Source organism: Aethalodelphis obliquidens, unplaced genomic scaffold, assembly GCF_003676395.1.
Source record: "Aethalodelphis obliquidens isolate GAN/ISIS:26980383/991018 unplaced genomic scaffold, ASM367639v1 scaffold20, whole genome shotgun sequence".
Taxonomy (NCBI): domain Eukaryota; kingdom Metazoa; phylum Chordata; class Mammalia; order Artiodactyla; family Delphinidae; genus Aethalodelphis; species Aethalodelphis obliquidens.
The window spans coordinates 4,025,016-4,049,497 of NW_020837964.1; the positions used below are offsets into that span (position 1 = coordinate 4,025,016).

The 24,482-nt window shown below is 50.4% G+C and overlaps 1 protein-coding gene across 4 annotated transcripts in view; it reads right to left on the reverse strand.

The window, feature by feature from the left end:
• The window catches only part of CRISPLD2 (cysteine rich secretory protein LCCL domain containing 2), an 84,194-nt gene that overhangs the window by 8,992 nt on the left and 50,720 nt on the right, over window positions 1–24,482 (reverse strand). For 3 of the 4 annotated variants that reach the window (XR_003435381.1, XR_003435380.1, XR_003435382.1), the window contains exon 14: window positions 20,190–20,323. Coding sequence is in view for 1 of the 4 variants with exons in the window: in XM_027119090.1 (XP_026974891.1) it covers window positions 10,643–10,697; window positions 20,190–20,323 (189 nt within the window). In the remaining 3 variants the exon portion in view is untranslated. Of the gene's footprint in view, window positions 1–8,309; window positions 10,698–20,189; window positions 20,324–24,482 lie in introns of those variants that run through there. The other variant, XM_027119090.1, reaches the window with a different exon arrangement.

Sequence of the window (24,482 nt, forward strand, 5' to 3'; positions counted from 1 at the left end):
GTTTATAAAATACAACGTGTGTGTGAATAAATAAACGAATACGGGAGAAGGGAAACCTCTTCCTTAGAGGAAAATGCCAACCGATAAATGTGGAAGGTGTAGCATAATTAGAGCAGTCACCATGTGACAGCCGTCATAAAATACTTGTTCCAGGGAAGAGGCATCACTAGAGGGTAAAACCGGTGAGTGAAGGTTTTCTGAGGATAGGAGATTTACATAGTTCCAATATATCTCTCTGCAAGATCATTATCTATTACCAAAAAATATAGGAACTTCACAGCGGAAAAAGCTGGCAGACGCCGCCTTAATCAAGATCTCAAAACTGACATCAGAGCCCACAGCAAATAGACACATGCCCTTGGTATGAGGCACTGAGCAGCTTACAATGTCACTTCTGTGAGATTCCTTCCAAAAACGTGTCATCTGAATCTCATAAGGAAGAAACACAAGACAAACTTGATTTGAGGAACGTTCCACAAAACATCTGGTCAGTAATCTTTTAAAAAATGTCAACATCATAAAAGAAGAACATAAGTGAGGAGTTGTCCAGATTCAAGGACACGAATTAAGACACGAAAACTGAATGTGACTCATTAGCTGAGAGTTTCTTTTGCGATAACGGACATTCCTGGGACAATCGGCAAAATCTGAATAAGGTCCGTAGATTAGATCCCATAATGCATCCGTGTCAACTTCCCTGATGCAGACAATTATACCAGGTGTTGTAAGAAAACGTCTCCTTCCTCAGAAGAGAGTGTCCTTGTTCTTAGGAAATACTGAAGCACTGAGAGATAAAGGGGGGTCTCATGTCTGCAACTCCCTCTTAAATAGAAAAGAAAAAAGGCAAAGAAGATGATCACGGAAATGCAGTAAGTGTTCACATCTGGGGACGCTGCATGAAGGGTAGAGGGGAATTCTTTGGAGTATTTGTGTGGCTTTTCTGCAAGTCTGAAATGACGTCAGAAGAAAAAATTTAAAAAACCAGAAATCTGTCTAGTAAATCAACAGCTAAATAAAATGTACCTCTTTGTTCCTCCTGTTCTGCTGTGGTCTCCCTTCCCTGAGAACAGCAGGGGCTGCTGCCTGAAGGCCCAGGGCAGGGTTTTAGATGGAAAAAAAATGCCAGGAACGCACAACATATTTGTTAAAATAATGGTATCCAACTAACGTGTATACAGCATTTATTATGCACCAGGCTTCCAAATGCTTTAAAAAAACTGTACTAACTTCTTGGAATCTCGTAACAACCATACAAAGTAGCTGCTATTACAGCACTATTCACAATAGCCAAGACATGGAAACAACCTAAATGTAGACAGATGAATGGATACAGATGTGCTACATGTAAACAATGGAACACTACTCAGCCATAAAAAAAACATAATGCCATTTGCAGCAACATGGGTGGACGTAGAGATTATCATACTAAGTGAAGTCAGACAGAGAAAAACAAATACCATATGATATCACTTATATGCGGAATCTAAAATATGACCCAAACGAACTTATCTACGAAACAGAAACAGACTCACAGACATAGACGACAGACTCGTGGTTGCCAAGGGGGAGGGGGAGTGGGGGAGGGATGGAGTGGGAGTTTGGGATTAGCAGATGCAAACCATTATATAGAGAATGCAGAAACAACAAGGTCCTACTGTAGAGCACAGGGAAATATATTCAATATCCTGTGATAAACCATAATGGAAAAGAATATGAAAAAAATATATATGTGTATAACTGAGTCACTTTGCTGTACAGCAGACATTAACACAACATTGTAAATCAACTATACTTCAATAAAATAAATTTAAAAAAAACACAAAGTAGCTGCTATTACTGTTCCCATTTTATATATGAGGAAACTGATGCATAGAGAGGTTGAGTAACCCGTCCAAGGTTTCACAGAGTATAAGTAGTAGAGCTGGGATTTGAACCCAGGCCCACTGGCTCCAGATTCTTTTCCCACCCCTCAAAAGTGTCATATTGGGGCGATTTAAAGGTTCAAACTATGAGGGGCTGAAAAGGGAAAATGGGACACAGGGCACAGACTGGAGACTGGAGCCCCAACACTCACTAATTCCCAGAGTGCTGCCCCAACAGTGAGCTACAGAGGGGCTGGGGCAAAGACCCCAAAGATTGAATGGTGGCAGATCCAAGTGTCCAGGGAGATAAGCTATCACGTGGACAGCCAGCTACCACTGCTCAGCCTGCAGGACTGGTGTCTACCTGTTAGATTGGGTTGAACAGTATCCCTCCCAAATTCATGCCTTCCTGGAACCTCAGAACGTGACCTTGTTTTGAATTGGGATCCTTGTAGATGTAATTAGTTAAGGATCTTGAAATGGCCACGTAAGCTGGGGCAGAGTGATTGGAGTGATGAGGTCATAAGCCAAGGGATGCCTGGGGCCCCCAGAAGCTGGAAGAGGCAGGAGGGACACTCCTCTGAAATCTTCAGAGAGAGCGTGGCCCTGCCCACACCTTGATTTCAGACTTCTGGCTTCCAGAACTGTGAGAGAATACATTTCTGTTGTTTAAGTCACGGGACCTGTGGTCACTTGTTACAGCAGCGCTAAGAAACTACACCTGTGGAAGTTCCCAAGTGAGCTGCATCTTAACTACCCAAGGTCCCTTCTCCCATTCTTCTCCATAGGACCCGCTTTACAGTTGGATTTGCAATGTGCTCAGGAAAAAACATGCACCTCTCCCAACTTCCTTGCAGCTAGGAATGGCTGTGGGACCCAATTCTGACCAACAAGTTGTCAGTGGAAATTTACCGGCTGCGACCTCTGGGAAAGCTATGCTTCCGTTGTTTTTCTGGGTGAGTTAGACTTGGTTTCTACTCTCCCAGTGATGGCAGAGTAGCTACAATCAGACCAACCATTCTATACGTGGCAACCATAAACTCCAGACTAAATATAAAATACAAGTCTCTGATGGTTATTGGGAGAAGCAAAGGCGGGCAGAAACTGCATGGGAGTCAACACTTGGAGAAAGGGGACTGCACTGTGTGAGTCTCCAGTGGTTTTCAACTTTTTGCCTGAACACAGCCCTAGTCAGCATCCTATAGGAGTGGCTAAACGTCTAAAAGAAGCCTTAAATCTTGAAGAACCAGGGGAGGCAGCAGCTGGAAAGTGAGGAGGGAACCTCCAGAAAGGAGAGAGTTGTAGAAGAGGAATGCCAAATTCTGGGTACAAGCTCTGCCCAAGTCTCTGGCTGACCCCTGAACCATGCATGCACACAGCAGACTCCCAGCAGCTCAGCAAAGGCCAACAGCACCGAGAGTGATTTCAGTTACAGGCCACTGCAGTGGAGTAGCGTTGGAGTCCAGACAAGTTAATTCCCTGCTCAAACAAAATGTAACAATCTACAATCTCCAGGATGCCTTACTGACAATGTCCAAGATACCATCTAAAATTACTAGACATACAAAGAAATTAACAAACCAAAAAATGTGTCCATCCTCAAGAGAAGAGGTCAGCACACTATGGCCCAGGGGACGGCCGTCTGCTTTTTCTTTCTTTTTTTTTCTTTTAAAAATGAAGTTTTACTGGAACACAGTCATGTTCATCCACTTACATATCGCCTATGGCTGCTCTCAGACTACAACCACAAAGTTAAATCGTGACACAGATGCTACTACTCACAACCCTAAAATATTTATCAATTGGACCCTTTAAGAAAAGGGTTTGCCAACCCCTGTTCAAGAGAAAAGACAGTGAACGGTGACTGGTCCAGATACACGGATTAGCTGATCTATATCTATGTTGAAGTCATAAAGAAAAATACATTCGAAATAAATGAAAAAATGAGAAATTTCACCAAGAATTAGAAAAGTAGGAAAAGAACCAACTGGACATTCTAGAATTGAAAGATACAATATCTGTAATAAAAGGGGGCAACATCACCTGCCATGTGGCTTCTGCCTTTTGAAACGTCTCTTCCTTTCCGGAACGTCTATGACTTGCTGGAGGTGAACCAGTCATCTTCCTTTTTTAAAAAATTAACTGATTTATTTATTTATTTTTGGCTGCGTTGGGTCTTTGTTGATGCGCGTGGGCTTTCTCTAGTTGCGGCGAGTGGGGGCTACTCTTTGTTGCAGGCATGGGCTTCTCATTGCGGTGGCTTCTCTTGTTGCAGAACACAGGCTCTAGGCGCACCGGCTTCAGTAGTTGTGGCACGCAGGCTCCGTAGTTGTGGCTCATGGGCTTAGTTGCCCTGTGGCATGCGGGATCTTCCTGGGCCAGGGCTCGAACCTGTGTCCCCTGCACTGGCAGGCAGATTCTTAACCGCTGCGCCACCAGAGAAGTCCAAAGCAGTCATCTTTCAACCACAAGGACACATGCCATGTGCTGTGGCTGGCAGAGCAGTAAGTGGGAAGGAACCTGGTCCTTGAGAACTTCCCAAGCACTGCACCCTGCTCATCTAGGAAATGGAAATTTCTCACAGCATCCTCACCCTCCTACCTTCCACTGTGGTTGGGTCTCTGTTACATGCAGCCCAACACATTCCTAGCTGACATTTTGACAAAGAAAATCTAATGAGGATGTGAATTATTATATTTGACAAGTGTATTGAATTAGCAAGTTGCTGATGGAGATGTGTGCTTATTAGATGAGACAGCATGTGTCTGGTGCCCATTCAGTCCTGGCACATAGTGGCACTCGGCACAGGTGAGTTCCTTTGCCATCTTCCTGGGTCAGGTAGGGGCGGGGCAGTGGGCCTGGGCTAGTGACAGCAGGATGGAGAGGAAATATCCTTGGGACCACAGCCATGTTTGGAGTAAGAAGGTGAGAGCAGGTGAGCTGGGAGCCTGCTGCCTGATGAGCCAGCCCATCCCCGTCCAGCGTGGTGGCAGCCAGGTCCCACAGGGAGGCCTTCTGCCCACCTCGGAGGCAGGCCAGGCACTGACAGAAGAATTGGTTTAATGGTCTGTCTCCCTGGTCCTTGGGTGAAGGCTGCTACCAGTTTAGTTGGCCAAGATGAAAGAGTCAAAGGAATGCCATGAGGTTTTCAACACCTGGGCCTTTGGCAACAAATTAATTTTTTTAAGGGGCTAAAAGACTTTTTTAAGGCCCAGTGGTCAGCTAGGACAGGTTTTGGTTTGGTGTGAAAAACTAGAAGGACAATGGATAAAACAAACAAAATCGAACCCGGTAAGACATAACGGCTTCAGGACCACCTACAAAGTTGTAGGGTTTTTGTTTTTCCTTTATAGAATGAAGGGGCCATGGTTGGAGGAGCCAGGATTCCACAGCTCATGTCACCCCTTCCGTGGGTCCCCAGGGCCCTCTGGGCAGGGCGGAGGAGGGAAAGGCAGGTCTCTGCTGGGAGCCAGAATCCGGAAAGAGGATTTAAAGTAGATCTAGTCTGAGGATCCTCCAGCTTCTGCTTGCATTCTTCCAAGGATGAGAAGCTCACTCCCTCTTCACAAGGGCCATTTCATCTTTGGAAGTTCCACCAATTTGAATCTTCTTTTTTGTATTTGGTAGAAATCTGTCTCCCTGTGGCATGTAACCACTGGCACTAGTTCCATGCTGCAAAGCAATACAGTGATCAAATGTGGCAGCTGTGTGTGCCCACCAAGGGCTGAGCATGTCTCAAGTTTGACCTCACTTAATCCGCATAACCACCCCTTGGAGTAGACACTGTTATTATTTCCCTTTAATGGAGGAGGCCACTGATGCTCAGAGAGGTTGAGCGACTTGCCCGGCATCACACAGCTGGTGGAGAGCTGATGTGGGAGTCAAACTCCGGCGTGTCTGCGACCTAGCTCTTAACTCTTACACCGCGTGACCCCTTCTTGGCCCCCGGTCAGCCTCTCTTTACTCTAAATCTTCCTGTTCTATCCCGATTTCTCGTGATAAACCTAGGAATGGGCACGTGACCCATCCGTGATGAAAGGGATTTAGAAACAAGTCTGCTGGGTGATCCCGGGAAAGATCTTCTTCCCTGAGAAAGGAGAGAATGCTGTGAGGAGGACCCACCCCCTCATCCCTTCGTCCCGTCTCAGACTCAGTGTGGGGACAGTTTGCGGCCGGTGGCCGTCCTGACCACAGAGGATGGGGCGAGGTTTGCTGACCAGGTGTCCCGACATCTCTGAGCTGCTGTCCCCAATCATCTCCCTCCTGACTTCTCACGTAAGATATCTGAACGTTTTTCCGAGCAATGATTCTGCAATTGAACCAGCAGCAGAATCCCCCTGAGGGCTTGTTAACTCCCAGAGGTCTGACTCACTGGGTTTAGGCTGGGGCCTGAGAATCTGTCTTTCTGACAAGTCCTGGGGCTGTTAGATGGGGTCTGTGTTACCTGCAGCCCCAAAGCATGCCAACCAGTACGCAGAGTTGCCATTATTAGTCAAGCACCTTTCAGCCTACAGCTCCCCTGTAATCTCTGCACTGCGGTGAGGATGCTGCGAGAAATTCCCATTTCCGAGATGAGCAGCCTGAGGTCCAAAGAGGCAAGAGTGACTTGTCTGAGGTCCCTCGATTGGTAAGAGGTGGAGCTACCCAGGGACTCCCAAGTCCGTGCTCTGTCCCTGTGTCACCTTGTGCCGGCGCCCCCTCTGTCGGGGGTTCCCAAGCAGTGTGGCGCTGGCATTCAGCCCGCTTACAGCACTCCTGCAGACCTTCGCTGCGTCTCAGACGGATTCTGCAAGAAGGAAGGGCCAGCTCCCTCCTCAGCTGCCAGTACATCGTTTGTATGTTGGAGGTTTGGGGCCCAGAAGTTTGGGGCCTGGGATTGTGGCATCCTGGGAGGTCAGAAGAATTTCCAGAAACAGGAGAAAGAGGCACACCAAGGAAGGCTGCAGATTCTGCGGGAGGAAAGCTGGAAGGAAGGCTCCCGATGCCCTGGGGTTGCTGTCAGTGGGGTTGGGGAGGGCATTTCCACGGCCTTGACAATGCATCGTCAGAAACCAGTATTTCCCAAACATCAGTCACTATTCCCCCATCTTCGTGGGTTCTGCGGCCCACCTGCACACCTGCTTATGTAATATTTTAAAATCAACATTTAAAAAGCCTTAGATATACTTAGTAAAAAGGAAACCTGGGAGGGCTTCCCTGGTGGCGCGGTGGTTGAGAGTTCGCCTGCCGATGCAGGGGACACGGGTTCGTGCTCCGGTCCGGGAAGATCCCACATGCCGCAGAGCGGCTGGGCCTGTGAGCCATGGCCGCTGAGCCTGCGCGTCCGGAGCCCGTGCTCCGCAGCGGGAGAGGCCACAGCAGTGAGAGGCCCGCGCACCGCAAAAAAACGACAACAAAAAAAAGGAAAGCTGGGAATCCCATGGTGGTCTAGCAGTTAGGACTCTGAGCTTCCACTGCAGGGGGCACGGGTTCGATCCCTGGTCAGGAAACTAAGATCCTGCATGCCATATGCGCAGCCAAAGAATTTTAAAAACTTAAAAAAAAAAGGAAAGCTAACCCCGCCATCAATGAAAATGAGAAGCACGTGTTATAAACAGAAGGCCCATGAAAGCAAAGGCGGAGGGTGGGTGGCGGGAAGGAAGTCAGCCAGGAGCTCCCTAAGTCGCTCGTAGCTGACAGCGTTCGGAACACGGGGACACAAGACTCAACTGGGCACAAGGGGGCTGATGCCTGGGAAGATGGTGACCGTTAAGGACTGAATTGGGCTCCCCCCTCCCTAAATGCATATGTTGGAAGCCTTAACGCCTGACATGACTGTATCTGGAGATGGAGCCTTTTAAGGAGATAATTAAATGGAGTCTACAGGATAAGGCCCTGATCCTATAGGACCCGTGTCCTTATAAGACGAGAAAGAGACACCAGGGATGCTCGAACAAAGAAGAGGACACAGTGAGATGGTGGCCATCTGCAAGCCAAGGAGAGAGGCCTCAGGAGAAAGCAGCCCTGCGGCCCCTTGATCTTGGACTGCCAGCCTCTGGAAGTGTGGGGAAATAAACCTCTGTGGTGTGAGCTCCCCCGCCTGCGGTGCCCAAGCTGACTAGGACAGTGCTGGAATGAGGCTAAGCCTGTCGTACTCACCACGCAGAGTGTGACGTGGAGGTCAGCAGTCTCAGCGCCACCGGGAGCCCGTGGCAACTGCAGCCCCTCAGGCCCCAGCCCAGACCCGCCACACCCGGAACCTGCGTTTCGACAAGCCCCGCCCCCCGCCCCACGTGATTCGCGCACATCTCAGGTGAAAATACTGCAGCAATTAGCATCTGGACGCCCCGGGCGCCACGTTCCTGGGAGGAGTGGCGTAGAAAATAGTAACGAGCCTGCAAGGAGGTTTCCATTGCTTTATTCCACAGACTGTTGAGATGTGTCCGTAAGAGATACGTCCCAGAGACGTTTTAGAAATCAAACCAGTTTTATTGAAACGACAGCAACGTGGTCCCTGTTCATGCGAAGCACACACAACATTTACAATAAACTTTTGTACATAGGAAGTAGTAAAATACATCATTTTTCATAGAAAAAAGCACACACGTAAACTGCGGGCTGAGTGAGCCTACAGACAGTATGAAAAATCAGAACACGATGGGGAACAAATCAGAAGGACACCAAAATTTTTCATTTTGGGGGGCCCAGTAACACTGTTGGCCGGAGTTATGTTTTTATGGGTTTAGTGCTGAGGGCATGACGGCCCTTTAAACACGCTAAATTAGAAGGGGGTCCCTGATTACAAGGTCTTATACTTTGTAGCACTGTGTCCATTTCCAGAAGATAAATGGTTCCAGTTTCACAATGTCTGTGAAGGTGAAAAAGACAGCAAGGTCTGGTTCTGGGCGAGGAGTTTCCAGCCCATTAGACGGCCGGTTAATGAGGCGTTCAGGAACTCGGGAATTTGATTTCAAAATGAGAGCAGTCCACTCACCCTGGACGTTTCAGATTCTCCCTCCGGCAGGATGCTTCAAAGGCAAACCTACTGAAATTCCCCAGGACCGTCACTAATTCTAAAAACCCAAGCTTGCAGTCTGGACGTGGCCACAGACATAAGGGCCTGGTGACAAGCAAAAGTCCGACAGCGTAATACCTAGCATCCGGACGGTTCCAAGGACTCAGATCTTTGGCAGGAACTAGACGCGGTATCGGACAGTCTGACCAAATTCTTCCGCACTGACATTTGGAGTCGAACAGTCAGTACTTACGCATTATAACAAGCCCACAATGCACGAAGCAAAAACACAGTCCGCGCATCTCAGCTCTGTCAAGCTAAGAGTTTCATTACTTTTACAAACTTCTTTGGGGTGGGGGTGGGGGGAAGCTATCTACCTTCTGTTTCTTCACTAATTAGGGTTGCCCTGAAACAACACACCAACGTGGTTCCCCAGGTGGAGTTCCTTGTCCAGACTATGTTAGGTTTTGTTTGTTTGTTCATTTTAAACTTTCTGCTGGTTCTTCTGCCTTTGAAATATTCTGATGGAGACTGAAATCAACTTTGAAGTCAGCATTCACGAAAGTGATCTACTGGCCAGCCTGGTGGAGGAGGGTGGAATTTTACCTTCTGCAAAGAAATGCTATTTACAAAAGGGTATTTTATTTCACTGTGGGTTTTGGGTCTAGGCTGCTGAAGAAGTTTTGTACAGCGACGGCAGCCAGAGAGCACCGCACTCCTCAGAGCCTCAGGAACATTTGGCAAGAACTGTTTCACAAAAATAGGAAGAGAAATCCTTCCAGTGTGTTACCATCTCCTGTTGTTATGCCGCAGGACGGTTTCATAACTGCAGGCTGTCCCTCTTCCCAGAGCTGCTAACCTCGGCGAGGAATGTACTGAGGAATGAAGCCATTCCTCTCATGGCTAAAAAAATAGGTCATCCGACGGACGGGAAATCTGCACAATTCAGTGCCGTTTTTTAAAGGCAGCAACAAAACAGCCCTACTTTGGCTGTTCTTAGACATCTCAGTGGAACCCACAGAGACAAGGAGTTGGAAAGAAAAAAGTGGGCTTCAAACAGAATTGTTTGCCAAGCAGAGACCCTGGCGGGAGACACAAAAACCAGTCTGGGCAGGGCGTGACCCACAGCAGGGAGGGGATCAAGAAAGGGTCCTGGTTCATTAGTCCTCAGTGAGACCAAAGGTCACGGCAGCAAACAGACGGGCCACGTGGACGAAGGGAAGGACCAAGACAAGACACATCTCTGGAGTTACGGCTGAACTCGAAGGAAACCAGCACTGCTGTGTATAGAACCAGCCTGCACAGAGCAGGACGGGAAGAGGACGGGTGCCAGGGCAGAGTCCCCTTGTTCCGGCCCATTTGTCTGACCAGCAAACATGAAACCCATTTTTCTCCATTGGTAGGGACGGCCTGTGTTTTTTAATGTTTTAAATAGCTACCTTCTACTCCATCCCTGAAACTCCCCCGAGCGTTCTCAGTACGCCCCTTCCCACTCCCCTGAATGCCTCGCAGCGTCAGCTCCACATCCTTTGGAATGCTCTCTGCATCCACAACAGAACACCTCCCAGGGGGAGACCCCCGGGCCTCAGCAGGACGGCCACCGGCTGTCTGCTCAGGACCCCAGGGATGCTCCCCTGGGTGGAGCTGAGACCAAGGCACGACGGATGGGACACGACGCCAATCAAAGGAAGTTTCCCCGGCCCACCCCCCCAATGACAAAATAAAAATAAAAAGCGAACCCCCGAAGCCCTCTTGAAGACGCCCCCTTCTCCCCGACCCTGCAAGCTCACGGCCTGACGGCAAAGATCCGGAAGGCCTTTCCGTCTCGAGGGGTCCTCAAGCTGAAAAAGAAGGGAGAGCACACGTTACCGAAAGATCTGCAGGGATGGAGCGGGAACGGAGTGGGAACGGGGTGTCCCCAAGTCCCCGCGGTGGAGGAAGCATGGCCGAGGGACAGTTGGCGAAGCTGTTGGGAGCAGAGCATGCCCCAGCCAGGAGGAGCTGGCAAAGCCCTCTGCCTCTGCAGACGCGCCTGGGTCTCAACTGAGGTCAGGGTTGTTAACTTGGAATTTGCTGGCCCCTGTCTGCCTGAACTGAACCCAGCCTCCAAGACTTCTGCCTGGTTTTTGGTACCACCTGTCAACCCAGAGAGTGGCCACCTGCTTGACCGATGAATAGGACGGCATTATAACAAGAATGCACGTGCTCCTGTTACTAGAATGGGCGCACCGATCCGACTGGGCTCAGATATTGTGCAAAGGATTTTCTATACGCCTTTACCGCCTTCCGATGAAGACCCATTAGTATCCCTATTTTGCAGGCAAAGGAGAAATTAAGCTTCTGCCAGGTCACACAGCCAGTAAAAACCACCCTCTCAAGATAGGAGCTAAATCCTTTAGCTAACTGAATGCCTTTAAAAACAACAAACAAACAAACACAAACTTCATTAAGATATAACATGCCATGAAATTCACACTTCTGAAGCGTACAATTCGATGATGTTTAGTGATGGGGGGGCGGGGCTTGTGCAATCATCTCCACCATCCAGTTGTGGAGTGACCCCGGCTGCCCTGCTCGTTTCTCGAAAGCTCAGATTCCAGGGCCCTCCTCAGGCCTCTGGGCTACAGGACTTCCCTGGATCCTCTGCCCAAATGACTAGTCTGGGAGAGTCACCCGGAGCTACGAGGCACTCAGCTGTTGGACGTGGTGGGTAAGCCGCACTGGGGACCACTGCCAGGCTCTGTGATGCTGACTCACTACCAGCAATTCTACAGACGGGGCAGTGGGTGCCTCCACGCACAGGGCCCCCCGACAACCCAGGGACAAGGGGCCACTCAGGCTGTCGTCCAGGCAGGTACCCTAAGGTTCCTGGAGGTCCTCCTGCCCAGTCCTACCAAGCATCCCCATTGAACAACCGGCCCACCCGGAAGGCACGAGCGGCCCCGCTGAACCGGGTGTGAATTTCTCAACGCAGCACACAGCTGGCCGACTAGGTATCATGTGACACCAGCTGTGGTCCCTTCCACTGCTTCAGGCAAGGGGGGGGGGGTTCCTATGGTTCAAGCTTCAAACATTTACTGAGCTCTAGTTCTCCCAGGAAAGCTGCCAGTTGTGTGCGTCTGATGAAAAACAAGTGTGATCGGATAAATTATAAAATAATCTCCTTTTCTAAATCTTGCCCTCTGACTCTTTTTAGCCTAGTTTGTAGCTCCCACAGGTATACGAAAAGGAATGTAAATTGGTACAGCATTTCTGGACAATTTTCACAAAAGGTACTGGATGAATTTTCTAAAAGATATTGAACAATTTTCGTAATGGGCATTAAAACTCCTACAAGCACTTCTGAACGAAGAGCTGAACTCAGCGTTTTGTCTGTCATTCAACCAGTGTTTACTGAAGATCTACTACGCACAGGCATCAAGTTGAGTGTCAGGGACACAGGGTTAACCAGACCGATGGGATTCTTGCCTTCATGAAGCTTATACAGTCTGGGGGGTGGGAGATCAACAGCTAACTATGTGTGAGAAATACAATAATTTCAGACAGTGGTGGGTGCTGGGAGGAAAACAGTACAGGGTGACGGGATCAGATTAGATCGGGGAGGAGGGCTACTGGAGACCCAACAGCAGGAGGACGCTTCCTCGGGCAGGTGGCATTTGTATGTCGGTCTGAACGACGTGCGGGCCCAGCCATGGGAGGTATAGGAGCTGGGAGGGTCTGGGGTTGGATACCGGCAGGTGCAAAGGCCCTGAGGCGAGATCTTGGTATCCAGGAACAGAGAGAAGGCTAGTGACAGGCACTGCTGTGACGAGGAGGGTGACGCACCAGGAGGGTGGAGAAGTGGGTGGGGTGGTGGTAGGTGTGCACTGCCCGTAAGGGGTAAGGGGCAAGGATTTTATTCTCAGCCCTAGGGGGCAGGGTACCAACAGGAGAGAGGCACACTGTGCCTCCCAGAAAGAAGTCGATTTGGTAGCTGTGGGTACTCTGATAAAAGGAAGTTACCTAAGAAAAGCGTGGGGAAAGCACATGGGCTTGTGCAAAGATGTTCTTTGCTGTGTTGTTTACAAGAGCAAAAGAGAAAAAGAAACAACCCAGATGCCAGTCAGCTGGGTAAAGAAATGATGGTCTGGCCACACAATGGAATAGCGTGGAGCCACAGGAGTGACGACGTGGCTATGTCAGGCATTGGAAATTTCGGAAAGACACTCACAACCTGTTGCCGATTGAAAAAAAAAAATGAACCGAATGATGCAGAGAGTCTGATCCCTTTTTTTTGTAGAAACAAAAACAAAAAAACAAAACAAACACATAAGAAATAAGTTGTTAGTGTGTAAACAGGAAAAATCTGGAAGGGAACATACCAGAATGTTTACAGTGGGTGTTTCTGGCTATGGGGTTTTCCATGATAGTAATTTCCATGATAGTAATTTCTTTCCTCTCTTTTTTTTTTAATTTAAAAAAATGTTTTGGCCACACTGCGCGGCACGCGGGATCTTAGTTCCCCAACCGGGGATCGAACCCACGCCCCCTGCAGTGGAAGCGCAGAGTCTTAACCACTGGACCGCCAGGGAAGTCCCATGATAGTAATTTCTTAATATTATTTTCGCTATTTCTTGAAGTTTCTCTAATCTTATTATGAAAACTAGGGGGGAAAAAAGGAAGGAAGGAAGGGAGAAGGAGAGAAAGGAAAAGAAAGAGAGAGAGAGGAAGAGAGAGGGAGGGAGAGAGGAATGGAGGAAGGGAGGGCGGGATGGATGGAAGGGAAGGAAAACCAGCACAAAAATCCCCTCGCAGAACTGGGAGAGAACCTCAGCTGGACTGAGAAGCTTCTGGGGCATCCCCTTGGGCTGACTTAGTGCCCAAGGGTCGCTGACCTATTGGATGAGCTGGGATGGGTGCTCTGGGAAAGGTCGAGTGTCTGCAGCCTCGGGCGGTGTCACCAGCCCAGCTCCAGTGAGTGATTCCAGGCTCCTGACGGCCACTCACCCTGCCCTCGGCTCCAGGGTTCAGCTCTTTGTGCCAGCGGCTGTACCCAGCACACACACCACCATACCCCAGACGCTGCCTCCATCCTTTAAGTAATCTTACCCCGTCCGTGCCTCACAGCCCCGCACGAGATCTCTAGGGTTCCTCCCACTTACAGAGAGGGAACCAAGGCTCTGAGAGGGGATGTGATTTGCCCCAAATCCAACACCTGTTCCAGGTACAGCTGGGAGGTGGATGCAGGTCTGTCGATGCTCTGGGACCCTTTCCTAACCCTTATCCTAAATGGGTGGGCTGTGGCCACGCCATCCCTGAGGACCACACTGGCCAAGCCCGCATGGCAGTGGGGGGACTCAGAGGCTGGGAGCCCCTCGCAGGCGGGAGGTCGCAGGTCCTGCAGGAGCCGCAAGCATAAGGCTGCGTCCTGGAGGCTCACTCCTGTCGGTGAAAATTACTCAGGCAGGAATTGATGCGGCAGCACACAACACAGACTGGATTAAAGAGAGAGGACAGCCAGCCATCTGTCCTGGGAGGGACGGAGGGGTTGTCCACCAGTTGGCCGCTGACCCCATGGAGTCACGGAATCCAGCGATAAAAGGATGGCGGAGTATTGCTCTTCTGGCTTTTAAATGTGCAATATCTTGTTTATTATTAATATCACTTATATGTATACACGTACGTCTTTGTATTTATATATGTGTGTGTGTTATACATATATATACAATTTTTCTTTTGAAGATTCTAACCCTACTCTCCCACAGTTGCACCCTCTACTGACCTTCCAGGAAAATTCAAGAGTCAGACACAGTTTCAGATCTTATCTGTCGGACCTTGGGGTGGTCAATCTGTTTCTCTGAGTCTCAGTTCCCACATAGGTAAACAGGGTCCATAAAAGTACCCCCTCCTCAGGGACCCTGTAGGAAGTGAATGAGCTTATCCAGGGAAAGCATCTGAGTCAGTGCTTCGCAGTTAGCAGGCGCTCAAAGCCATGGGCCGTGGATACCGTCACCCTGCTAGGTTTAAGCCTCATTCTCCCATCGGGAGAATGGTGGGTACATGCACGGCGATGAACAAGTTATCCACACAAAAGCCCAATCCCCAACGAATCAGCAAACCTCTTCATCTTATTTCATGAACTATGAAATATTTTTTAAAGAAAAAAATTTCAGAGCAGGGTGTATACACAATCTCCATTTTCATTTTTACGTGTGTTGCCCGGGGGAAAAAAAGGCCTGGAAGAGCTATAAGTAAGCAGTTAACAGAGGTTAATGGGGTGCCTGCGGGAACTCTTTTTTTCTAATCCCTAGACATATTATTTAAATAATAAGTATGTATTTCTTTTCTAATAAAGATTTTTAGGGTTACAAACAAGTATACCTTAGGACTGTAAGGCTCACCCCAACCCCTTCTGGGAAGGGCCTGTGCCCCAAGGTCAATGACTTGTCTGCAGTGAGGAGTCACGTGTGCTGGTTATAAGCATGGGTGCTGGAGCAGGCGTCCTGGGTTCAAGTCCTGGCCCTGCTGCTTGCTGGCTGAGTGACCTTGGGCAAGTTGCTTTACCTCTCTGTGCCTCCCTTTCCTTACTGATAAACTGTCGTCCCTGCCTCATGGGGCTGTTGGGAGGACGAGATGAGCTAATGTGTGTACAGATCTTAAGAGCGCTGGGAAGCGGGAACAGGCAGGGAGGGAGACGGCAGAGGAAACCAGTTCAGCCTTGGTCCAGCTGGCTTGGGGGAGAGTGCTAAGCTCATTCGATCTGGAAATAACGGCTCAATGGTTTCTGCTTCCCAGAGTTTCTGGACATGTCGAGAGATTTTCAGACGTCCAACGCTTGAAACTCCCAGAGCTCACAGTGGCTACCGAGTGCTTGAAATGCAGCTCGCCCAAACTGAGACGTGCTCTGTGTGCAAAATACCGGGTAGGTCTCCCAGCTCTTATGAATAAAGGAGAGTGCAAGTTTCTCATCAATACTTCTATTCATACGTATTGAAGATAATATTTTTGATACACTGGATTAAATGAAATATACTCTAAATTCTCCCATCTGTTTCTTTTTACTGTGATTACTAGAAACTTCAAAATCCCATATGTGGCTCGCGGTACGCGTCTGGGACATGCCGCAGTAAACAGAGGCCCCTGAGGATTCTCTTCCGTCCCTGCCATGGCTCCGGCCCCGAGGACAGTGTCCAGCACACAGGAGCTGCCCCATAAATGCTAGTTCAGTGAGTCTACTATTTGGATAAAGGTCCATCCACATACATACCATCAACCTCTATAAACAGGTTATATCTGTTAAAACCAAGTAACCACGGATGTTATCTGTCATTGGTATATTTCCCAATCTCATTGTAAAATCTGTCTTAAAAAATGGTCCTGGGGGCTTCCCTGGTGGCACAGTGGTTCAGAGTCCGCCTGCCGATGCAGGGGACATGGGTTCGTGCCCCGGTCCGGGAGGATCCCACATGCCACGGAGCGGCTGGGCCCGTAAGCCATGGCCGCTGAGCCTGAGCGTCCGGAGCCTGTGCTCCGCAACGGGAGAGGCCACAGCAGTGAGAGCCCCGCGTACCGCAAAAAAAAAAAAAAAAAAAAAAAAAGTGGTCCTGGTCTCAGAAAAAATCCTGAACTGATATCCATCCAGATGTCCAGCTTCTTTCCGAGAACATCTGGACAAACCCTGGTCCCAACATCTGAAGCTCTTCCACACCCCTCTTCCTTCCCTTCCTTCATGGGCACGTGCGGGAGAGAGAAAGTGCCCGTCCTCTTACATTATCCCAGTTCTGCATGGTCATCTTTCAAAACTTTCAGGAAATCCTCTTCTAAAAACAGACAATTGCTAAACCAAAGCCACTCTGAAGCAGAAACAACTTTTGGCCCGTGTCCTGAGAATTCTGTAGAGGAGGTTTTGTTTGTTTGATGGATTGAAGGATTCCCTAAATTTAGAATGCAGCTTGCTGTGAACGGGTTGCTATATGTCCAGTGTCCACATCTCCCTTGGGACTGCTGTGACCACTCCACGGTCCCAGCAGACACTGGGGACAGAGCCACCCTCCGGTCCCAGGCTGGGTTCCCAGAGTTCCTAATGGGAACAGGCTCTGGGGAAATTTCTCAGCCCTCGTCTCTACGCAGAGGGCCACCGAGGTCCCATCTAAACAAGGGGAGGATGGAGCATGGCCCTGCCTGGGGCATCCAGATATCTCTGCAGGAGCCACGTCACCAGGGAGGCACCTCCAGATAGTAAGGTGGGGCCCCGCTTGGTGTACTCGGCTCCCTGGTACATCCCTCCACAGCCATGATGCCTGTGCCCTGCTACAGATGATGTTGTTATTTCTGCATGGTCTGTGCCCCAACTAGATGATAAGCCCCACCAGGGCAGAGGTCCCAGTGCCTGGGACATCATAAGGGCTCACCACGCATATGCCACCTGATGGGTGAGTGCAGGTGGAAAGGATGGATGCCAGGGCGAAAAAACAATTCCTGTAGGATGCTTTTGTCCTTGTCCAGAAGATAATCCATGCAGGCTATTTCCTACAACCGAGTTACCTGCCCCTACGTGACAAGAACCATAGCGTCTTGAGGTTTGCAACAGGCCTTAGAGGTTATGTCATAGCAACGAGGCCAGCGGATCCATCAGACACTTACTCAGAGCCACTGGGTGAGTGCTTTGCCCATACTGTCTCATTTAATCCTCACAGTAGCCACTGACAGAGGAAGGGACCGAGGTGTGGGGAGACTGCCTGCCCAAGGACACCCAGCTGGTGAGCAGTGCGGCGGGGTCGCAAACGCCATCGGACCCTGTGTGCCCTCCTGGCCTGGTCTCTTCCCTCTGTACGTGCAGGGCGGACTCTATCATGCTGGTGCCCACGGATCCCAGCACCGGTCCAGGCCACCCTGAATACGTAGGAAATCAATGACTCTGCATCACAAACTATCAGAATCATGGGCGGTGCTGACTGTGTGCCAGGGACGTGGTCACCCTGGCGTCACCCTCACAGTAGCGGCTCTCACCCTCCAGTGGGCATCAGGACCCCCAGAGGGCAGGTCCACGCAGCCTGCCCAGCCTGTTCCCCGAGGGTGTGTCCGAGGGGGGCCGGAGAACGTGCTTTTCTAGCAAAGCCCCCGTTGATCTCGATGCTGCTGGTACGGGAGCCACTTGGAGACCCACTGTTTTACCAGCACCCCAGGGGGCAGGTGCTATCATTTTCCCCTCTAAAGCTTGGGAAACTCACCCACACATCACCACAGATTTCAGCACGCAGGACCTACTCAGGGGAAAGGGTTCGAGAAGGAACGGAAGCAGAATCTCCACTTGCTAAAACTTCTCTGAATAGTGTGGTGGGCATCAACCACCCCGGGGCCTAGAAAAGGCTGCCTGGAAGAAGACACAGTCGGCCTCCCGCATCCGCAGGCTCTGCATCCGTGCACCCACGATTCAACCATCCGCGGCTGCGGAGTCCGTGGATGTAGACGGCCTCCTGTACCCTGACACTGTAGGTAAGGACCTGAGCATCCGCAGATTGGGGTATCTTTGGGGGATCCTGGAACCAAGGCCCCACGGATACCAAAGGGCCACTGTACTTATAATGACGGCGCAATTTGGGCGGGTCCTTTGGGCAGAGAGAACTACGGGTGGCGGGGGAGTTAACAGTGGGGAAGAAGATACTTTGGGGGAGCCCCTCTCAGTCCCTAACCCTCCCCAGACACCCACCTGTGTCTCAGCCCTGGGATGGGGGTGGCGGCTGCTGGGGTCTTTTCTCTCTAAGGTGGGGAGAGAAAACAAAGCCCAGCCTACCAGCTTCTCACCAAGACGGTTTCTCCTAAAGGGGCACAAAGAGCTCAAGAGATTGGGGTCCTGGCATTTCTTTCCAGCCTGGCCAGGAAATTCCACCTAATCAGCTGCTTCATTTCCCTCCCATTAAATCAATGGAATTTCCCTTCATTACGCTTTTCCCAAACAGAGGTTGCAAACTTTGCAGGAGAAAATGCAGAAGCTCTTAACTCTAGCTCAGAACCCTGGGATTCTGCGTCACTTGATTCTGCAGGGTCTTCCCATACCTGGGAAGCACCATCCTGGGGCCCAAAGCGCCCCAGGGGGCTGGGAGGGTGGGGACAGCCGAGAAGTTCCCTGGAGCCGTGAAAGCCCAGGCTTCAAGGGACCCGACATATTTTGTATTCTTGATTTAACATTCCTTTTCTAAAGCGCTCCCTCAAACATAAAATCTTCAGCATTCCCCTCTGCTATGGGCTGAATCGTGCCCCCAAGTTTATCTGTTGAAGTCCTAGTCTCCGGTACCCTCAGAATATGACTGTACTTGGGAGACAGGGACTTCAAAGAGGTGATTAAATTAAAATGCGGTCATTAGCGTGGGCCCCAATCCAACGTGACTGGTGTCCTGGCAAGAAGAGCTAGGCGGGCTACTTCTCTGGTGGTGCAGTGGTTAAGAATCCGCCTGCTGATGCAGGGGACACGGGTTCGGGCCCTGGTCCGGGAAGATCCCACATGCCGCGGAGCAACTAAGCCCGTGTGCCACAACTAATGAGCCTGCGCTCTAGAGCCCGCGTGCCACAACTACTGAGCCCGCGTGCCACAACTACTGAAGCCCGCGCGCCTAGAGCCCGTGCTCCGCAACAAGAGAAGCCACCGCAGTGAGAAGCCCGTGTGCCGCAAGGAAGAGTAACCCTCGCTCACCGCAACTAGAGAAAGACCATGCAGCAGCGAACACCCAACGCAGCCATGAATAAATAAATAAATAAATTAATTAATTAAAAAAAAAAAAAGCAGAGCTAGGCAACATTTCCACCAAGCCTCCCAACAGTCCCCTAAAGTGGAGACTATGGTTATACCCATGTCACAGGCGAGGAAACGGAGGCTCCGGCGCCCTGCTCAAGGTCACAAAGCTGGTAAGAAGCAGGGCCTAGGTCTGCCGCACTGCAGACTCAGCTCTTATTTATGTAACGAGATGCAACTACATTCTGATGCAGCTATACATAACCATTGTGTGACTACAATTTGATCCCACTGTTTTGTTGGGGACGTGGGCGGGGGCCGCACACACACATATAGAAAAAGGACCCTTTTTTGGGACACACACCAAAAATCTCAGCAACTCTCCCAGGTGACGGGTAACAGATGCTTGTTTTCCTTTGGGCTTATCTGATGCCTCTAAATTGTCTATAAAACATGTGCTGGTCACAGAGAAAAGTTCTTATTGTGAAAAAAAAAAGGAAGAGAAAAGAGAAGGACAGGCTTGTCCTGGGCGTTCTGATTATTTTAAAGGGCACTGTCTTTGGCCCTCCTCCAATGCCCCTCACTGGCCTTGGGTGTCGAGGGTCCGAGGACGCAGCCGCCCTACCTTTCAGACTGAACTCCGTTCCTGAGAGAGCCCACGTAGATCTTCTTTTTATCCACGGGCATCACGTCCACGTAACCCCCGCTCTTGTTTCTGATGACTCCTGCGTGCACGGCGGTCTTACAGATGCTTGAAGTCTGAAAGCCCAGGAAGAGCTGTGATCAGTGTCAAGGGCAGGTGCTCGGGTGAAGAAGCCCTGCTGGGGTCAACCGTTACTTGGCCTCCTGGCGGGTGGCCAAGGAACCTCTAGGAAGTAACCGCGGCCTAGGAAGTAACCATGGCTACCTCGATTCCTCAGTGGTCTCTCCAGGGAGACCTGGCCTCATCCGTCCATTCATTCATTTGTTCATTTTATCAACAAATATTTTCTGAGCACCTACTATGTGCCGGGCACTGTACTGGATATAGGAGGATTCGGCGGGGAACAAAATAAAGACTGTGCCTTCATGAAGTCAAGGGAGACGGACAAACAAGGGACTCAGGCTATGAAGAAAACAAAACCAGATCACGAGAAAAAATGACTGGTGGAGGGAGCTCTTTTAGAACGGTTAACAAGGAAAGACTGCTCTTGACGTGACATTTGAGCTCAGATCAGAGTGACAACACAGGAACCAGCCACAGCCATGGGAATATCTCTGGCCAGAGCGTCCCAGGCAGAGGGAGCAGCTCGTGCAAAGGCCCTGGGGTGGGAATGAACTTGTCATGTCCAAAGTACAGAAGGAGCGACAGGGTGGCTGGAATACAGTGAGTCCAGCAGAATGTGGTAGGAGAGGGGGAGAGGTGAGAAAGGGCCAGTCACATGGGTGTGTGAGGGCCACAGGGTGGGGTCTGGGTTCATTCCAGGTGCCAAATGAGCCACTGGGTTTCAAGCAAGGGTAGGATGTGTTGTTTTCTACAGTCATCAAATCATCTAATTCCTGGGTAACAAAATTGTCGAGTTAAACTTTCATTAGGGGCTTAACTTATCCAATAGAAAAATGGCCCTCAGATTGGACTGTCTGAGAGTAACTAATCAACATTTCCCAAAGTTGGGGAAATTCATTCAGGGGTGCGATGGCTGGTGCCCGCTAAAGATGCAGCCTCCTGGGCCTCCCCCTGACCTACTGACTCAGAACCTCCTCAGGTGAGGGCCAGGTGATCCTGACACACACTCAAGGTTAAGAACCAGGTAGGTAGCACCCTCCTGCCTCTTCCGCGGTCATTGCATCTGGCCTGTGCTGGAACCTAACACTGGCCCTGGCAGTGACTCCCCACCCTCACTGCAGCTCAGAGCCACCTGCAGCATCTTTATGTGAAGACGATGCCCAAGTCCCCGCCCTTCCCATCCCTCCCACCCCCAGATTCACTTGCTCCGGGGTGAAGCCCGAGACTGAGTATTTTATTTTATTTTATTTTATTTTTTTGACTGAGTATTTTAAACACTTGCTGGGTGATTGTCAGGTGCAGCCGGGGCTGCAGACACGAGCAGAGCTAATCCATCTGTGGGGTGAACAGCCTCCTTCATGGTAAGTGGAGCTATCGTCGACTCTGAGCTTATTAAATACCAGCCTGGGCTGCCTTTTGTTTGTCATCTCATTTAATCTTCCAATGACATGGGTGACTACTGTCATTCCCACTTTACAGGCCAGAAAGCACAGGGTCAGCAAGATTAGAGGACGTTGCCAACGCCCTGCAGACAGTTCAGGGTTTGGGAGTGATTCCAAATGAGGTCTGGCGGACGGCAAAGTCTGTGCTTCTATGGTCGGCAGAATAAAGGGCCCCCAAAATGCCCATCCTCGTCCCTGGAACCTGTGGATATGTGACCTGACATGGCACAAGGACTTCACATGCAATGGGAGAGGATCCTGGATTGCCCGGGTGGGCCCAGTGGAATCTCAGGGGTCCTTACAAGAGGGAGGTGGGAGGGTCAGAGGCAGAGAGAAGCAGCATGAGAAAGACCCAACAGCCTTTCAGACTGTCAGCTCCTGCCACGTCCCTTCCAAATCCAGGTCATTCCAGACAAGTTACTGGTTTTGCAGAAGAAGGAAAAAATGCTCACAGCAGAAGGCCCCGCCCTGCCTGCTCCCTGGGAAGTTAATACTGCTGTTAAAAGGTGGAGAGGCTCAGAGTTGAAAGGCACCCTCATGCTAAAGACGGGAGAACTGGATTTCTCGGTTTCCACCACTAATCAACTTGAGTAACTGAAGGCCAGTTTTTCTAACCCCGCACAAACATGTCTTGTCTTCAGTAAATAAATTAAATGGATGAGGGCAGGGTTCCTTAGCCTGAAGTGGGCTCTGGGGTGGGGGTGGGGCGGTCTGTGAGGCCCTGAGGCTACGGGCATAACTCTGTGGACCTACAGGGTCAGCAAGAACTTTCGAGGTTTTAGCACCGAGCCCAGGAAACCCCGCATCTCAGGCAAACTGGGATGGTTGGTCAACCCTGTCGGCACAAGGAAGCCTTTTTATCCCCCTGGAGGAAGGATCCACAGCTTTTCAGTTCTCAGAAGGGTTTGTGCCCCCAGAAGATTAAGAAGCAATAAATCTGCTGCCATCTAAAAGAGAGGCAGGGAGACCTTGGAAATGAAATGATCATTGTAGAATCCTTCGAAGTTCGCTGCGAGCGGGGCTGAGCTGTGGAAGCGAGCGTGGGTGGGGCTTCTCACCGGCAGGCAGAGCTGGGGTTTTTTTCTGTCTCCCTCAGTATTGCTCACCCTCTGAGTTACCAGCCCCAGGGCCTGCCTGGGGAGGCACATCCTCTGATGGTAGCTGCCAGGAGGTGGGCGCTTTGGTGTTGCGGCCTCTGTGACAGTCCTTTGCCCCGTCCCCGGAGGATTTCTGGGCAGCAGAGGCACAGAAGTTTCCCATGATAACATCCAGCCGTGGGAATGGGAACCACACACGCACAGCCTGATCCTTCCCGCACGGGCCCAGCGATCACTGCACGCGTCTTCCACCGCTGATGCTGGACAAACCCTTTCCTCCCCTTGCCCCCTACCTCTTCCCACCCCTCTCCTCTCCCTGCTTCTTCCCCAGAGGTACAAGTTATCTGCTTTCTCTCCTCAGGACCCAAGGCAACACCGATATCTGAATATTTATTAACCACCACCATCAACAAAGATCTGGTCTCAGCAACACTGTCCCCACCACTTGTTGGCTGTGTGGTCTTGGATGACCTATTTTAACCCCCGGAGCCTCTATTTTCTTAGTATAAAGCGAGGATCAGGGGCTTCCCTGGTGACGCAGTGGTTAAGAATCCGCCTGCCAGTGCAGGGGACATGGGTTCGAGCCCTGGTCCGGGAAGATCCCACATGCCGCGGAGCAACTAAGCCCGCGCGCCTAGAGCCCGTGCTCCGCCACAAGGGAAGCCACTGCAGTGAGAAGCCCGCGCACCGCAACGAAGAGTAGCCCCCGCTCGCCACAACTAGAGAAAAAGCCCGCGTGCAGCAACGAAGACCCAACGCAGCCAAAAATAAAATTAATTAATTAATAAAGTGAGGATCATATTGGTAACCCTTTTGAGCATTTACCAGGGTGGGCCCAGTTCTAGGTGTTTCACATGATTGATATGGTAATCTCCCACTAACCTGCAAGGTAGGTATTTATTATTATTATTATCATTATTCCCTCTTAACAGGGGTTAAATGACTTGCCCCCAATCACTGGGCTAGCAAACAGCAGAGCTGCGACTGCTACCCAGACCGGCAATCCACATTACTGCTCCACAGGGGTCAGTAAGAACCTAAGAGGGCCTATCGAGACGATTAAGTAAGACCAAGGGCTAAATGCAGGCTTGCACACAGTAAGGGCTCGATAGATGTTCGTTAATAAGACAAATATCACCATAATCATCATTCTCACCACCACCATTATCGAAAATTCTCAAGGGACTGTCCTCTCTAACCCAGTGGTCCTCAACGTGCAGTCCCAGACCAGCAACATCAGTGTCACCTGGAACTCGCTGGAAATGCAGATGCTCCGGCTCTACCTCAGACCCCGTGAGTCGGAAACACGTGGGGTGGGACCCGGAACCGTTTGAACAGCCCTCTGGGGGATTCTGATGTATGCACGAGTGTGAGAATTTATCCAGCCACCGAGGGAGAGAGGACAGATAAGAAAACTCAGGTTCAGAGCAGGGAAGAAGGCTGGTCCACCATCCCACGACTGGTGAATGGCACAGCTGGGGTTTCAGTCTGCATCTTCCGACCCAGACTTCATTCGTAGGCTATACCCTGCTGCTTCTCCCGCCTGCAGCTCACCACAAAGCACGGGCTCTGCCAGCCAATGCAGTCCGGGGGAGCAGGCAGGAACTGCAGGC